We start from the raw sequence: 18,425 nt of genomic DNA, 5'->3' as shown, positions 1-18,425 counted from the left end.
TCGTAACTATCGTTGACGTCGCAACCTAACGTTTTCAAAATGGCCGAACTTCTCTCGACATTTCATTAATTAAATAACTCAAAATTTTGTCAATAAATTTTTCCTCTTCATTTTCTGGAGTGAATTGAAAAAATAGTGACAATCGTAGTCACGGAACAATTGAAAATTTATTATAAACATTATTATATCTTGCAAGTATTGCGTAAAGCGTGATAATACGTCAAAATAACAAGTTACGTGTTTTTCAGGCAAATGACAGCTACTGTGAGTATATTTTTATCCTTTGTTATTCTCAAAACAATAAAGTTATATTTTTCCCATTTTTCATGAAAATTATCATTTTTTCCAAAAAAACGGTAAAGTGTCAGTTAAAGTGTACGCAATTATCATCAGATAACGTCCTTGAAAACCAACTTGAAAATTTGCCAAGATTTTTGTTTGACCTTTGTTCAATATCTTCAATATGTACAGATTTGTTTAATAAACATTATCGAATTATATAAGCAATATTTACTGCACGGAAAATCTTTTTTTTTCATTGAGTTTTAATGGAAAAAGAAAAAAAACGACTATAACTTACGTCACGACAATAAAATTTCGCAATTTGGTGTTAATTCGCATGTTGGAGAGAAATTTTGCAAAATATTATTTTAAATTCAGTGATAAATAATATTATTTTCTTAAGGGGTTTAATTATTAATTCTAATTAACTAGAATTTTCTAATAAAGTTGTCAGCGTGACACTAATCAATAAAATTAATTTCTATTAATTTCTAATTTTAGTCAATTAAATAATTTTTTTTTAATTTTAGTCTACATTTGTTTTATTAGAGGAAATATTTTCAGAAAAGTATTTCAATTTTATAGTTATAAATTTTTTCAAGTTGTTTTTTTAATCGCTTATCTCTATAACGTAACCAAACTTTGACTCCTCTCACACAAACATGCATGGAAAAAAATGATAAAGACATTATTCACTATTAGTTGCAATAAGATAAGTGCATGCGTCCATTATAAGCTAGGACACGTATGAATTTTATTTTACTGGTCAATATTAACAGGTTGGTTTTCAATATTGCATTTCTATAATTAAAAATGTTAATAGTAAAGTTTTCTTTTAATCTATTTAAGGAAATAATTGTATAGTGAATAAATTCTCTTAAATAAAAATCCATTTGTTTCAGGCTAGTTTAATTAAATTGCAATTTAACTAAACTAGTCAATTTATAGTAGAAATTTCAATTAAAAATACATTAGAAAAAATGTTAATTGAATTCTTGTGCGGAATTGAATTTAAATAATTGAAAACAATTGAATTTTTTTGAAAATTCTCATACAGAATTTAATTAAAAATTTTCAAAATAATTGAATTTTTGTGAAAAATATGAATTTTTTTTAAATAATTAAATTCTTTAGAGAAATTTTATTATAGTTGTATTGAAAATAATAATTGTAATTCCTGTGAAGAATTTTATTAGTATTGAAAATAATTGAATTCTATTATTTATAAAAATAATTGAATTTCTCCGAAGAATTTTATTAAAATTTTTGAAAATAATTGAATTCTATCAAGAGATTTTATTAAAATTGTATTTAAATTAATTGAATTTTTCCCAAGAATTTTATTAAAATTTTTTAAAATAATTGAACTTGTTTCAAGAATTTTTTTGGAAATAATTCTTTTAAAATTGTATTGAAAATAATTGAATTTCTCAAGAGAAATTTATGATTTATAAAAATAATTGAATTTCTCCGAAGAATTTTATTAAAGTTTTTGAATATAATTTAATTTTTTCCACGAATTTGTTAAAATAATTGAATTTTTTCAGAAAAGTCTATTAAATTTGTATTGAAAATAATTGAATTTTTGCGAAGAATTTTATCAAAATTTTCGAAAATATTTCATTTCTTTTGAGGAATTTTATTAATATTGCTTAAAAATTAATTTAATACTTGCCAAGAATTTAATTAAAATTTTTGAAAATAATTGATGTCTTGTAAAGAATTTTATTATTTTTGAAAATAATTTAATTGTTGTGTGGAATTTAATTGAAATTATTGAAAACAATTGGATTTTTTTTTAATTTAATCAAAATTGTATTGAAATTTATTTTCGAAATTTCTTGTAAAGAATTTAATTACAATTTTTGAAAATAATTGAATTCTTGTGCTGAATTGTATTATTTTTGAAAATAATTGAATTCCTGCAAAGGATTTTATTATTTTTGCAATTAATTGAATTTTTATGTGGAATTTTATTTTTGTGGTTTTCAATATTGCATTTCTATAATTAAAAATGTTAATACTAAATTTTTTTTTAATCCAATTAAGGAAATAATTGTATAGTGAATAAATCCCCTTAAAAATCCATTATTGTTTCAGATTCACAATTTAACTAAACTAGACAATTTATAGTAGAAATTCGAATTAAAAATACCTTAGGAAAAATGTTAGATAACGAGGACATTATTGTCGAGGATAAAAATGAATTGAAATCAATGGAAGATTCAGGACTACGACATCGAGTCCCTTGGAGTGATAGGATTTCACTAAACAGTGATATTCCTGGTTTACATGAGGTCAAAGAATTACTAGAAGAAGATGACACCAGTTGTTTGGCTGAAGAAGAGGACGGAGTTGGATGTCCATTGCCATCAACTCCTGAAGATGATCATCTTTTAAATTGTGAGGTAAAAAAAACAATTTAAATTTTTCCAAAACAAAAATATTAATTTTGTAGAAATTAGAATTTTTCCAAGTGGCAACAAAGTTTTGTAGAAAATCTTTTGTTTCTAAAATTATTTAATATTGAAACTTTTTTTTCTTGACAATCTAGAGAAATTATCTGAATAAATTATTACTAGATTGATATAGAATATAATTGAATTTCAGATGACAGAAGTCCTAAAAGCTGGAGTATTAAGCGATGAAATCGATATCGGTGCATTGGCGCACAACGCAGCTGAACAAGCCGAGGAATTTGTTCGTAAGGTAAATTAGGAACATTAAACTTTCCAAAAAAAAAAAAATGTAAATAAAAAGCACAAATGTGAATGAAAAATATATGTAATATGAATAAAATGATTATTCACAGGTGTGGGAAGCGTCTTGGAAACAGTGTCACTTCCGGAATTTACCAAGATGGTTGCAGGACAACGATTTCTTACATGCAGGTCATAGACCCCCTTTGCCGTCATTCTACGCTTGTTTTAAAAGTATTTTTCGCATTCACACGGAAACAGGAAATATATGGACCCATCTACTCGGTAAACTTTCTCAATAATGTTTATTATTTACATTCTGATTTTTTTTTAATTTTTAAAAATTTGAAAAAATATTTTTCAATAGTCCGGAAATTATTAAACAGGAATATAAAAGAATGAAAAGAATTAACTCGGAGATCAAAATTTTTATGAATTTCTTTAATTTAATTATAAAATTTTATTTATCAAACTATTGAAAAAACCTAAAGTTGTCTTCGAATTTTTTTTTCTCATCGTAAAAATTAATTTTTTTAATTTTATCAAAAGTGTATTGAAAATAATTCAATTCTCCCAGAGAATTAAATCAAAATTTTCCAAAATAATTGAATTTTTGTAAATTTTTCAAAATAATTGAATTGTTTTGAGAAATTTTATTATAATTGTATTGGAAATAATTAAATTCCTCTAAAGAATTTTATTATTTTTGAAAATAATTGAAGTCTTGAGTGGAAATTATTTAAATCCTTGAATCTAATCAAATTTGTAAAGAAAATATTTCAATCCTTATAAAGAATTTAATTACAATTATTGAAAATAATTAAATTTTTGCGAAGAATATTATGAAAATTTTTAAAAATAATTGAATTCGTTTGAGAAATTTTATTTTCATTGCATTGAAATTAATTGAATTTCTGCGAAGAGTTTTATTATTTTCAAAAATAATAGAATTCTTGCGTGGAATTTTATTAAAATTATTGACAACCATTCACTTGTTTTAATAAATTTTATTAAAATTCTTAAAAATAATAAAATTCTTTCGAAGAATTTTATTGCAATTGTCAAAAATAGTTGAATTCTTTCGATAAATTTTATTAAAATTGAATGGAAAATAATTAAATTCCTACGAAGAATTTTATTATTTATTAAAATAATTCAATTCTTTTAGAATTTTTAGAAATAATTATATTTCAAAAAGTTTTTATATTAAAATTATTTTGGAAATTGTAATTCCTGTAAAGGAAAATAAGTATTTAAATATTAATTATTAAAAATTATTAATTTACTATTTTTCTTAAAAATAATTAAAGTTTTGAATAATTTTATTTAAAAATTTAAAAAAACAATCTAATTTTGTAAGAAGTGCAATTGAAATTTCTAGAAATAATTAAAAATAATTTAATTGATAATTTTAAAGATTTCAAAAGAATTGACTTTGAAGTTATTTAAAATTTTAATTCCTGTGGAAAAATAAATAACAATAAGTATTTAAATATTAATTTAACAAAAATAATTAAAGTTCCGGCAAGTTTCATTAAAATTTAGAATTTATCAATTTTTATTTTTTTATACGTAAAAATTAAATTATTTTTAAATATAATCGTATTTTTGAAGAATTCTTTTTAAAAATTTAGAAAATAATTTAATTTTACAAAAATGTAGAATTGAAGTTATTAGCAAAATAAGAAAAAAAGTTTTATTACTATTCTTTCCAGAAATCAGGAGAATAAATTTTTGCGATAATCCGAAATAATATGCGTTTTTTTTTTGCACATTGAATCAACAAAAACAAGTTTTTTAAGTCGGCAAATTTAATTGTTCGTTAGTTACCTACTTTCTTACTACTTCTTATCAGTTTTCAAGCTAGTTTTTACTGCTTCTTTAAAGTTAATTAACGAGTGCAAAGCCTGTAATTGGAATAGAATAATCCAGTAAAAATAATAATTTATTTTTCCATAAAAATTTTTTTGGACTTATAAAATTTTCGAAATAATAATTAAAAAAAATTAATAATCGGTTTCGGTAATAATAAGTTAATTATATAAATTTTCCACAATACAATTTTCAGACAGGAAACGCTCTTTACATTTTCATGTTTAATTTGTATTTTTTTTCTGCACTTTTTTTGCATTTCAATTAATTTTGTTATTTATTTATTTAATTAATTATTAATGGGAATAGAAAAAATTAATTAATTTATAGATGTTAGTAGTGTTTGAAAATATTCAATTCAATTCAGGGAATTACTTTTTAATTAATTTTTAATTAATCGGACGTAAAAACGTCGGAGAAATATTAATTATAGATGAAGGAAAATAAACGAATGTCCGAATGTTTTCGTTTTTTTTCCTTCATCTATAATTATTTTTTGTTCTAGAATTGATTATATTTAATTATATTTTAATAATATAATGTTAATATTTTATTTTTATTATATTTTATTTAATTTAATGAGTAAAAAATTGCAATTGTAAAATAAAAAATAATTTTGTTTTTCAGGATGTGTGGCTTTTATAGGAATAGCAATTTTCTTCATAACACAACCACCAATGGCAATACGATTGGAGGAGAAAATAGTATTCGGGGCCTTTTTTGCCGGTGCAATAATTTGTTTAGGGATGTCGTTTGCTTTCCACACATTGCACTGCCACAGCGAATGCGTAGGAAAGTTATTTTCAAAACTAGACTACTGTGGAATAGCACTGCTTATAATGGGTAGCTTTGTACCTTGGTTATATTATGGTTTCTACTGTGATTACCAGCCCAAGCTGATATATTTGTCAGTTGTTATGGGTCTTGGAATAACCAGTATAGTAGTTTCTTTGTGGGAAAGATTTGGCGAGCCAAGATTCCGACCGTTGAGGGCTGGAGTTTTCATGGGCTTTGGACTTAGTGGGGTATGATTTTTTTTCTCCTCTTTCTTTTTTTTGAGTTATATTTAGAGGAGGAAGAAGAAGATAGAAATTTTCTATTTTCTATTTCTACACGGGAGTTGAGTTTCTAATTTTGAATTTTCTATGTCAGATCATACCAGCTGTACATTACTCAGTGGCTGAAGGGTGGTTTAAGGCGATCAGTCAAGCCTCACTCGGTTGGTTAATTCTTATGGGATGCTTGTATATACTTGGCGCCATGTTTTATGCCTTACGCGTTCCAGAACGATTTTTCCCCGGAAAATTCGACATCTGGGTAAGATTTTTTTCTCTATTTTTCATTTTTTTTTTCTTAATTTTTGCAATTTCTTCTTGTATTAATTATTCAAAAATAGCAAATTTTACGCGCGAAATATTTTTTTTTTATTTTTTCGTTAATTTTTGCAATTTCTTCTTGTATCAACTATTTAAAACAAGCAAATGTTACGCGCGAAATATGACCTTTCATTTTTATTATGCAAAATTACAAAATTTTTTATTTTTAAATATAAAATTCAATTTTTGAATAATTTTAGATTCGAAATTTTAAACATTCACTTACTAAGTTTGGGATGAATTCAATTATTTTTATAAATAATAAAATTTTTTGCACAAATTCAAATATTTTCTAAACAATTTTAATAAAATTTCAAGAAAGGATTCAATTATTCATTTATAAATTATTCTATAAATTTTAATAAATTCTTCAAAACAATTCAATTATTTTAAAAAAATGTAAAATTCTTTACAAGAATTTAATTATTTTCATAAATAATAACAATTTTTGTAAGAATTAAATTGTTTTCCAAAATTTTAATAAATTCTTCGAAACAATTCAATTAATTTTTAAAAATGTAAAATTCTTCTCAAGAATTCAATTATTTTTATAAATAATTACATTTTTCGAAGGAAATGGAATTATTTTCAAAAATTTTAATGAAAAATCCTCGAAACAATTCAATTATTTTAAAAAATTCTAAAATTCTTCTCATGAATTCAATTATTTTCTAAAATTTTAAATAAATTCTTCGATACAATTCAATTATTTTTATAAATTGTAAAATCTTTCTCAAGAATTTAATTATTTTCATAAAAATACCAACATTCTTCTCAGGATTTTAATTATTTTCAATAAAATTTTAATAAAATTCAAAATTTTATTAAAATTAAAATTATTAAAAAAAACTACATTATTTTCAAAACAGTTAAAGAAATTTGTCAAAAAAATTTAATTATTTACAAAAACTCTAATAAAATTGTTTAAAAGAATTCAATTATTTTTAAAAAATAAGTTTGCGAAGTTTAGAAAAGTTAGTTTGAAGTTAATTGTTTTCGTTTGCTTTTTATTTTCTAATTTATTTTTGATAATTTTTCATTTTAATATTTCAAACTTTTAAATGAATAAAATTCGAATTTAATGCTTTGAAAATTAAAAATACCAAAAATTAATTAGTCCAAATTGTTTTCAATTAAAAATATTTCTCTTATTCTTATAAAAATAATTGAAGTCTTGTTAAGAATTTTATTACAATTGAATTAAAAATAAATGAATTCTTGTAAAGAATTTTACCAAAATTTTTCAAAATAATTGAATTTTTTTTAAGCATTTCATTAAATTTTTTTCTTAGAAAGAATTTCATTAAAATTTTTCAAAATAATATAATCTTTGAGAAGAATTTTATTAAAATTCTTTAAAATAATTAAATTCCTGCAAAGAAATTTATTAAATTTCTTTAAAATAATTAAATTTCTGCGAAAAATTTTATAAATTATGAGAATAATTGAAACCTCGCTAAGAATTTCATTAAAATTTTCGAAAATAATTGAATTTTTTCGAGGACACAATTAAAATCGTAATGATAATATTTCAAATCTTATAAAGAATTTAATCAAATTTTTTAAAAATAATTGAATTTTTGCGAACAACTTCATTAAATTTTTAAAAATAATTTCTTTATTGTGAAAAATTTTATTGAAATTGAAAATAATTGAATTTTTTCGAGAACATAATTAAAATTGTATTCAAAATACTTTAATTATCATAAAGAATTTACAAAGTTTTCAAAATAATTGAATTTCTTCAAGGAATTTCATTAAAATTGTATTGAAAATATTTCAATTCTCATAAAGAATTTAATCAAATTTTTTTAAAATAATTGATTTCTTTTAAGAAATTTTATTGAAAATAATTTAATTTCTGGGAAGAAATTCATTAAAGTTTTTGAAAACAATAAATATTTACAAATAATTAGTAAATTAGTTAATAATTGAACTTTTTAAAATTTTGAATCTGAAATTATTATAAAATTGAAATTAATATTTGAAAATAAAAAATTCTCTTAATTTGCATAATAAGAAATGAAATATCTCTTTTCGCCCGCTTAACATTAGGTAGCTATTAATATCTAGATTATTATTTTTTAACTCTTTACCTTAAACAGTTTCAGAGCCATCAGATATTCCATGTGTTCGTGATTGCAGCAGCATTCGTTCATTATCACGGGATAACGGAAATGGCAATGCATAGAATGACTATCGGTGATTGTTCTGATCCTACACAAGTAATAACATTTTAATGAGATAGGGGCTGATTTCATAAAAAAAAGTTCATAAACATGTTTATAAATATATAAAAAAAATGCCTTTTGAAAGGAACTTTGTTACTAAATCTATGGATAAATCTTTAACAAACAAAAAGAAAAGAAAGAAAATCTCATTTCTATAATAAAAGAGAAAACAGAAAATAAAAAATTCGCGTCAACTTTTAATCTTGATGGAATTAGAGTGTGAGAAATACGTGGTTTTATTCCAAGTTAAACAGAACCAAGCGAGTAAATCTTGCCTAATTCAAGGAATATACAATAAAAAAAAATTATGCACGTTTATATTTTTCTGATCTAGTTTAGATTTTGTCGTATCTGTAAATTTTTTAAAATCAGACTATTTTTGTTATTTCCAAAACTTCATAATATTAATTATAAACAATGAATATTCTGTAGTTAAAAAAAGCTGCTTCGTGATTTTTACAGCATTCACTCATACATAATAATAATTGTAATTGATTATTATTAATAAATAAATACAAAATAGTTGTATAATTGTAATAATTATTTAACTAAAATTACAATTAAATAACTATAAAATATTAGAATATAAACGATATTTTACAAAATATTCAAATATTGTTCTATATATTGTAAAATATTATTAAGGTAAAAGAGAATTTTTATTTTAATCAATTATTAATAATAATAAATTATTCCTCATTGCCGATAAAAACTTGATGTTCGGTAATAAAATTCATTCGCAATGCTAGATGTATAAATCTAAATTGCTGCTTTTTGCGAATTTTCTATTTATTGTAAAGACAATCAAAAAAATGTCTTTTTTATTGTCTCATTCAAATTATTATTTTTCATTGAAAATGCGATGCTATATTGACATGTTAAATTTATTTTCTAGTTTAAGTTATTTTTCAGGAATATAAATTATCTTGTATATGCGATAAGGGAAAGATTCAAGAGCTGAATATTAAATACTCGAAGACTGAGTTGTAAATTAACAGACATTAATCACAAAAAAAGCAAATTGTAAATTGTTTTATGAGAAGAATTGATAAATTGTACATTTTATTTGTTATAATTTATTTTCGGTTCAGAAAGGGCCTTAAGATCACATATTCTTGCGAAAAGTAATTCAAGGCTCCGTCCTTTATTCTCAAGCTCAAAAATTATTTGCAATTTAAAAAATCTTTTGTTTAACTACCATAAGGGAACTCTGGAATTTTTCTCTGTATTAGTGCCCTGAAATTTTCTGAAAAATGTAATCCAACATTTCTGTAATGAAGTGTTATTAATGGAATTTTGTAGATATATCTGATTCTTAATCGACTGAGACTTAGTTTGTATATTAAAGTGTTGAGTAACTACCTTTTAAAAGAATGTAACTAATCCTTTTTTAGAATTCTTTAATTTCCTTAGTGCGATTCTGGAGAAAAATTTCTCTAAAAAAAAATAGAAAAAAACTCAACACTGATTTATATTCTTTATAATTTTTTTTATAGTTTTCATCTGCGATAAATCGTAGACTAAAATATAATTGTTTTTTTGTTTCCAATTTTTTCTTTGCTTCTATTTTGCTGTAAGTATATTTCTCGAAAATAAATTAAAAGCTTTTTGTTGAGTTTCATATTTATTAGGACGAGTGCTGTTGAACTTTTTACACACAAAATAAAGTGGAATATTGTTATAAAAGGAAAGCAGACTGTTTTATTTTACTGGCAACCTTTCCACAGCTTTTTGAACGTGATATTTCAAAGTCAAGCGTATATAATTCTCGAGGAGCGGAATACAGTACTTTATGTAAAGGTCGTCTTTAACTTGTCGGTATTTAACATACGCTCTCAAGACTAAATAAACAATTGGCAAGGCTCACTGACCGCGAGACGCCAGATCCAAAGACAGTGGAAGAATATTTTCTTTTCTTTCCCCTTTTCAATCGGGGAAAAAAGTTGCATTTTAGATTCAGGGGTAAAATATTGAACAAGAAAATCTATTTTGTAGAAAAAATATTTTCTTTTTTAATTTTTTTTAAGTTTCAGTCAATTTTTTCCGATTGCAAGTTGACTTTTCTTTCTTCTCCTCAATTTTTCTTTTGTAATAATGAAAAATTCCCCTTATCTAAATTGTAATAATTTAAAGTTAACGATTCTTTATTTTATAACAAAGATTTATAAAAGAGAAACTTTATTTAATATTATCGGTTCACGCGTCATTAAAAAGAATCGTTCTTTTTCTCTCCCCCTGCAGTTGGTGCGTGAAAAAAAAGTTACATAAAACGATAATATTTATAATTTATTGTGCAATCTTTTTCATAGATTTATTTATCTTTAACGGATTTTCAAGTGCTCTTCATTTATTCTTTGTTGAGAGACATATGAAACTTCTTTTATATTTGTTTCTTCAATAAAACGAAAGGGATAAAAATAAAATTATTTTAATGAGAAATTATTCGTTTTTAATTATTATTTTGAAAAAAAGCAGACAAAAAGAAAAGAAGAAAAAATTTCTTAAACAATTTTGCGGTAGGGGAAAATATCAAAAAGAATATTATTGCAGATTCATTGAGAAAAATGATTTCAAAATGAAGTACATAGCCTTGCACTAAAGCTTAAATTAACGATGCAATTGCAATGGAATTCGAGTACATCAATTATTTTCATTGAATTCTACACCCGGGTCGTTAAATTTTTAATTTACAATGGTATATAATTCATAATGTTGTCGCAATTTCGTGTAATTGCTGACATTTCTTAACAGGTGATAAGTAAATAATTTTTTCTATTTCAATTAAAATAATTTGCAGTTAAAAAATTTTAATAAAATTCAATAAAAAATTAATAAAAGATTTTCTGAAAGGAAATAAGAAAAAAAATGTCATTTTATTTTTTACTCCGAAAATAGTGACCGAAAATTGATAAAAAATAAAAATTCTTTTCTATTTCATTTTAATCGAAATAATTTGCAGTCAAATTTTTTTTTTAGATTAAATAAATATTTCCTGAAAGGAAATAAGAAAAATTATTTATTTATTATCATTTTTCGGTCCTATTTTCAGAGTAAAAAATAAAAACACAATTTTTTTTCTTATTTCCTTTTAGAAAATATTTATTCAGTTTAAAAAGAATTTTTTACTGCAAATTATTTTAATTGAAATGAAATAGAAAAAAAATTTATTTATTCTCATTTTTCTGTCTTATTTTCAGATTAAAAAATAATATCACAATCTTTTTTTCTATTTTATTTCAATTAAAATAATTTGTAGTAAAAAATTCTTTTTAGATTGAATAAATATATTTTCTTAAAGGAAATATACAAAAAATTGTGATTTTATTTTTTACTCTGAAAATAAAACCAAAAAATGATAATAAATACATAATTTTTTTCTATTTTATTTCAATTAAAATAATTTAAAGTTAAAACGTTTTTTTTAGATTGAATAACAATTTTCTGAAAGAAAATAAGAAAAAAGATTGTGATTTTATTTTTTACTCTGAAAATAGAGACCGAAAAATGAAAATAAATAAATATTTTTTTTTATATTTCAATAATTTGAATAATTTTGAATAATTTTGAATAATTTTTTAATAATTTGCAGTAATAAATTTTTTTCAGATTAAATAAATCATTTTTTGAAAGGAAATAAGAAGAAAAAATGTGAGTTTATTTTTCACTCTGAAAATAGGGACCGAAAAGTTATAATAAATTTTCTTTCTATTTCATATCAATTAATAGAATTTGCAGTAAAATTTTTTTTCTGATTGAGTAAAAATTTTCTAAAAGGAAATAAGAAAAAAAATTGAGAATTTATTTTTTACTCCAAAAATAGGGAAAGAAAGATGATAGTAAATAAATATTACTTTCTATTTCACTTCATTTAAAATAATTAGCAGTCAAAAAAAATTTTCAGATTTAATAAATATTTTCTGAAAGGAAATAAGAAATTAAATTGTGTTTTTATTGTTTACTCCGAAAATAGGGACCGAAAAATAATAATAATTATTTTTTTTTATATTTCGATTAAAATAATTTGCAGTAAAAAATTATTTTCAATAACTACTTTCGAAAAGAAAATAAGAAAAACAATATTTGCAGTTTCATTTTTCACTCTGAAAACAGAAACCAAAAAACGGTAAATTAATCAAATTAAATAAATGCGAAATTTGTGAAAGACGAAAAAGGACAGAAACTACAACTAGAAATCAAGAAGAAGAAGAAGAAGTGAAGTAGAATAACGATCTTTGTGATTCATCAGCAAATATGCAACGAGAAGAAGTTGAATGAAAAGTTTCATTCAAACCACGATCCGAGATTATAGTACTCATCAGTTATGAAATTATAAAAACAAATATTATTTCACTTAAATAATAAAAACACTATCCAAGGTTATTTTCTTTTTTTCGTCTTAGACATTTTTTTCCTACATTCACTATCGATATGCGTATATTATATAATGAAGATGTAAAAAAGAAGAAATATGTAACAATCCAAGAAAGAAAATGGAAATAAGTAATAAAAGAGAAAAAAGAAGGAGGCGACGACGACGAAGAAAAATAAGAAGAATAAGCAGAAGATAAAATAAAAAACAAAAAGAAATTTTTTTCCGATCAAGAAAATTCTCCATATTTTATTTAATACTGTAACTATATTGCTAATCGAGAATTTAGTGATGGTGCATACCTTGAAACAAGTTTCTGTCGCGCCTACGCAATTTCCTAGGTGAGTGTAGTGTACCTGTGAAATTGCATACGAGGAACTCACAGAATTTATTTCTCAAAGCTTCATTATATCCAAAAAATGCAACTGTCATCTATACAAGCCTATCCATCGCATCCGTGGAAAAAAAAATTTTATTTCCTCAATCCTTCCCAGACATTTATTTACTCAACCTTCACTCCCTCCTCCACCCCCTCTTTATCCTTCCTGCAATGATCAATCCACTGATTTATCACCACATTTAGTTTTTTGCGAAAAAATACAAATTTTATGAACCATCATAAATCAAAAACATCAAAAGCTTTCTAATTTTTTTTTTCCCAACGCTTGTGTGTTTTTCTAATTTCAAGTAATTTCTGCGAAATAAAAATTCGAAAAAACAAAAATTGTTTAAAAAGATGAAACAAGAAAATAAATATTTTTTTCTAATATAAATAAGAACGCACTCAATTTCAACTCTCGTGATATTTAATTATTTCTAAAAATTATACCTGTGACTAAAAATTTAATTAAATTTAAAATTTAATTATTTTCAACAAATTTTAACTAAACTTCTTCTCCAAAACAAATATTCTTAAATAATTTTTTGAATGTTCTTCGAAAATTCAATTGTTTATTTGCAAAAATCAAATTATTTTCAATACTTGGTAACTCTTTGAAGAAAATTTGAAAAGGAAAATATTAAAAATAATTGATTTTTAACAAATTTTAATAAATATAAACATTTTTTAAAACTAGTATTTTAAGAATTTTTTAAAATAATTTTTTCAAGTTAATTTGAAAGATTTTTCAATTACATAAATTCTTGAGAAATTTCACAATAATTGAAATTTAGAAAAAATTTTGAAAATAATTGAAATTTTTATAAAAATATTTAGATAATATTAAAAATTTAATTAGACTTTTGAAAATTTTTTTAAATTCATAATTTCTCTAAAATTATAATAATTAGTCTAAAAAATTTAGATTTCACAAAAAATTTGAATTTACTTTTTTTAAAGACAATTTAATTTAAAAAATTTATGATAAAAAACTTTGAGAATTTGTTTTTAAAAAATATTATTTAATAATTTTCAAAAGACAAACGATTTTTCAATTATATGTAATTAAAAAAATTTCAAATAATTGAAATTTAGTAAAAGTTTTAAAAATAACTGAATATTAAAAAATTTTTTTTTTGGAAAATATTAAAAAATTAATTTTCATCTTCAATTTTTGTTAATAATCATTTCCAACAATTCCGAACATTCACTCCAGTTAATTAACAAAACTTTCCATTTTTGCAAAGAGAAAAAAAAATTCTTTCATTAAATTTCTTTTTCCAAATTTTAATAATGAAACATAAATTTTAACCCGTCAAAAAAGAAACTGACACCCTCGAAGAATTGTAAATTTTATATTGACAGATTGAAAAATTTATTGGTGCTTACTCTTAATAACAAATTTTTTTTTGTCTGTAAAAATTGGTAAAAATGATTCTTTTTTTTTTGTTAAAAAAATTTTTTGTACGTTCATTTAAAAGAGTAACTTGAGTGATGAGGAATTCACAAAAGTGCAGTATCCTTGTACATCACTTGGCATTTATCCTTTAAATGCGTCAGAATTTTTTTTTTTTTTTGAAGCATCTCTTTCATTATAATATGTGTAAAGAGCGTGCGCAAAAAAGCACGCGATCGTGCAGACGAGTTCAATACATATATAAAATCATATACACAACATGGAGATTGAAAAAATAAACAAACTGTTCCTCGCGGCAATAATATCGCGCTTTTAGAAGCTTCCTATGCAATTACTGATGTGTAACGAGAAATCTACTCGAAACTCTCAATTGCAATTGAAATAATAAGAATCGACAAAAACGTGTTATTAATTTTTTTCAAAAAGAAAAATTTTTTTTACAAAAAATATGTATGAGAAAAGTGAAATATGAGCAATCAGAAATATTATTTTTCTTCTTTTAAAACAAAAATTGACTAAAAATACATAATAATAATAATAAATAAAAAATCTAAAATACTATAATTTATTCAGTTGTAAATAAATATTCGATTTCTGTAAATTTTATCTTTCTTTTTTAAATTAATACAAATTTGGACTTTCGTCAAAGTTTGTAAATTTAACTCACGGTCTACTAATTTTCTTGAATTGTCCCGTTAATAATTGAATAAATTGAATTAATAATAGAAATAATTTATTAATTTTTAAATAATTATTCGAATTATATAAATTCATCTTTCTTTTTGAAATAATATAAATTTTGGACTTTCGTCAAATTTGATGGTAAATGTAACTCACGTCTACTAATTTTCTTGAACCGAATTCCCTCTCGGTTATTTCCTGGTGGAACGAAATTATACAGTTCTTTTTTTTAATTTTTTTTTTAAATGCATAAAATATAACTGAAAATGCATTATTTTCAGTTTTCGGAAAAAATTTACCGCAAGAAGAAATTATTACCTTTAAACCAAAATTTCTGTCGAATTCGTCTTCTTTTTTTTCTAATTGTCCGATTGCAATACTTTTCAATTTCAGTTTTTTCATATTTTTTCCCTTTGCAATATTTAATTTTTAATTTTTAAAATACCTTTTTAGAAAAAATTTGTTTGCTCTGATCTCTGCTCTCCGAAACATTTGAAAATCGTTCTCGAAAGAAAAATTCCACTTCCTCTGTCTGTATTTTTACAGTCTTGACTCATCCCCCATTATTAAAGTCCCGTAAAGTTCGTTTCTTCCATACAGATTTATGTGTGTAAGTAAGAAAGGTTAATGACTGGAATAACTGGGAGAAGATCTGCTACCACTGCGAATTTTCGGGACACTGACATTAACGGCAGCTGCAAAAAGGAGAAAATCGCAAGTAAAACGTTAAATAACAATAAACAATATCGAAGGGGATTTAAAATTAGAAAAATAACAAAAAATGAACTTTTAAAAGAAGACTCACCAATTTTAAAACCCTATGACGTTCAGGATATTCCGTTTCATTCATAAGTTCTCCTTAGTTCTCTGATTCTCTCATTCCCTCTCTTCACTCTCTCGAGAAATTTAACTCATCTTCTCAGGAACAGGCGCATGAACCCTCTTTCTTATTCATTTTCATCTTTACTGATTTAAATAACATATATATGAAACTTATCCACTTCTTCCAAGAATATTCCTCCCAGATTCATTTCTTTTGTTTACGAACTGGTTTTTAGTCCTTGGTCCTGTAAAAAATATTTTAATGAAATATTTCAAAATGTTCAAGTCATTATACAATTTAGTTAATTCGTCCTGATTAGATAATGAGCTAAAATTAGGGGACCTCGTTTTTAAATGAAAATAAAAGTCTCCCTTGACATCTTGATGGTAATAAATTATTTCATAAAAAAGATACAATTTTTTTTGCATTAAATGGAGAACATTTGCAAAAAAAACTCGTTTTTTCAAAGAGATAATTTCTGAATATATATAAAATTGTTGAGACAAAATGTGGTAATTGACGTATTTTTAAGTACACGTAAAAAGTGTAGTTAGTGTGAAGTTAGTGCACGGTAGGGAGTAGATAATACTACCTTAGTGAGCTACAATAATTGTATATCATAAGTCTAATGCTTACAGATTAAGTAATTTGTAAGCAAACATGCAAATAAACGTATCGTTGCCTGCTATTTTGTAATTAAGGTAATTCATCATTCGAGAGAATATTATTACCACATTTTACTTTTTTTTATTCTATTCGCCATACATTGACAAGGGAAAATATGATTTTACTGGTCAAATTTTTATTTTCCTCTCTTCTTGATTTATTTCCGATTATTTATTTCTATATTAATTTTCTTCTTTATTTCTATATTAATTTTCATCTTCTTTATTTCTATATTATTTATTTTCGTCTTAATTATCTCTGTATTATTTATATTCAAAATAAGTATCAATTTATAAAAAATTGTATTTTATTCAAAATATATGACCATTCGAGTGGAAAATTTTATCAATGAAAATTTGTTACTGAATGTACCTTGAATTTAATTTTTTTTCTTTCTTTTTTTTGCAAAGAATACCCCTGGGGTTACTTTGTAGCTACATATATGCGATGCAAGGAGGACGTTGACTGCAGGTCATAAATTAAAAATAAAATTCTTTGCGGTGCAGTGCTTAAGAAATCACATTCGAAAGCAATCCTTACGCATAAGTCAAATTTAAATTACAACGTTAACTACATGTGCAAAAAAAAAAAAGAATACTATAAAGTTTTACTATGTCATGAAGAATATTGTCAAACCTATTATAAGAAAATATCCTACAAACTTAGAGCAATAAATCGCAAATATCTATAATTTGTCTCTTCAAAAGACAAAAAAAAAAAGAATTTTTATAATTTTTCAAAGTGAATTTTTGACTGTTTTGTAATTATTTTATTTTCTAGAGAAAAATTTTCCAAAATAGTGTTGCCACCAAAAATTTGATTTCCTTTTTCTCCGATTTCCAGAAAGAATTTTGCCTGATCCATAAAAAAAATTCAAAACAGGATTTCAATTATAAAAAAAATATTTTTAAAAGTAAAAATTTGAGTTAAAACTTTACGATTGTCTGCTTATTTTAAAAAAGAAAATAAATTACTCTCATTAACTTCCCTTCATAATTTTCAAAAATTTCTATAAAATTCTTTAAAAAAATGCAATTATTTTTAATAAAATTTTCGAAAATTTCAATTATTTCAAAAATTTTCAATTTCTTCTTTATAGACATTCAATTATCTTTTTAAAAAAATAGAATTGAAATATTTAAAAAACAAATTTTTCAAAATTTCAAATAAAACTTTACGAAATTTCACTTTTTAAAAAAATTTACAATTTTAATATTTTTAATATTAAGAAATCAATAAAATTTTTAATTGTAATTGGTTCGAAAATAAATTATTTTAGAAGAAATTTAGACTCTTTAATGTTGCTTCTATAAACTTTTAAATACACTCAATTCTGACTCTTTTGTAAAATTAAATTATTTATTAATTATTAAATTAAAATTCCTCGAAATTCGATTTTTTCAAAAATCTGTAATTAGATTTAATTAATTTACTCTCTAACAATTTTAATTACACTCAATTCAATTTCACAAAATTTCCAATTTGTTAATTTTTTAATAAATATTTCTAAAAACTTCAAGTATCTTAAAAGAAATTGAATTGTAATTTCTTGGAAAGTCAATTTTTTGAAAATTTTCAATAAAATTATTTAAAAGTAAAAAAAAATTTGTTATTATTTTAGTTTTATTAT

General features: G+C 22.7%; 1 protein-coding gene and 1 long non-coding RNA gene across 5 annotated transcripts in view; one reads left to right on the top strand and one right to left on the bottom strand.

Moving 5' to 3' along the window:
• The first annotated feature begins 35 nt into the window (after nucleotides 1-35).
• LOC122509063 (adiponectin receptor protein) lies at nucleotides 36-10,151 on the top strand. Of its 2 annotated transcripts, none has more exons than XM_043622829.1 (7): nucleotides 36-264; nucleotides 2,383-2,690; nucleotides 2,893-2,991; nucleotides 3,095-3,266; nucleotides 5,481-5,878; nucleotides 6,006-6,170; nucleotides 8,335-10,151. In XM_043622829.1, the coding sequence occupies exons 2-7, from the start codon at nucleotides 2,448-2,450 to the stop codon at nucleotides 8,467-8,469; spliced, it is 1,212 nt and encodes a 403-aa protein (XP_043478764.1). In that variant the 5' UTR covers nucleotides 36-264; nucleotides 2,383-2,447; the 3' UTR covers nucleotides 8,470-10,151. The 2 variants fall into 2 exon arrangements, with proteins under 2 accessions (XP_043478764.1, XP_043478765.1); XM_043622830.1 differs by lacking the exon at nucleotides 36-264 and adding an exon at nucleotides 922-1,061.
• Nucleotides 10,152-15,269: 5,118 nt separating this feature from the next.
• Nucleotides 15,270-18,425, bottom strand: part of LOC122509060 — a 46,877-nt gene continuing 43,721 nt past the window's right edge. For all 3 annotated transcript variants that reach the window (XR_006302284.1, XR_006302285.1, XR_006302286.1), the window contains 2 exons: nucleotides 16,112-16,373; nucleotides 15,270-16,001 (listed from right to left, as the gene is read on the bottom strand). This is a non-coding gene — a long non-coding RNA (uncharacterized LOC122509060). The remainder of the gene's footprint in view (nucleotides 16,002-16,111; nucleotides 16,374-18,425) is intronic.

Source organism: Leptopilina heterotoma, unplaced genomic scaffold (assembly GCF_015476425.1).
Source record: "Leptopilina heterotoma isolate Lh14 unplaced genomic scaffold, ASM1547642v1 Lhet_59, whole genome shotgun sequence".
NCBI lineage: Eukaryota > Metazoa > Arthropoda > Insecta > Hymenoptera > Figitidae > Leptopilina > Leptopilina heterotoma.
This window is presented reverse-complemented; position numbering and strand designations above follow the sequence as displayed.

Excerpts from the sequence above, each read along its gene's own strand:
- LOC122509063 (XM_043622829.1), top strand. The coding sequence starts at position 2,448 with ATGTTAGATAACGAGGACATTATTGTCGAGGATAAAAATGAATTGAAA. Across the intron at positions 2,992-3,094 it reads CCGAGGAATTTGTTCGTAAG|GTGTGGGAAGCGTCTTGGAA; the intron begins GTAAATTAGGAA and ends GATTATTCACAG. Across the intron at positions 5,879-6,005 it reads TGGGCTTTGGACTTAGTGGG|ATCATACCAGCTGTACATTA; the intron begins GTATGATTTTTT and ends TTTCTATGTCAG.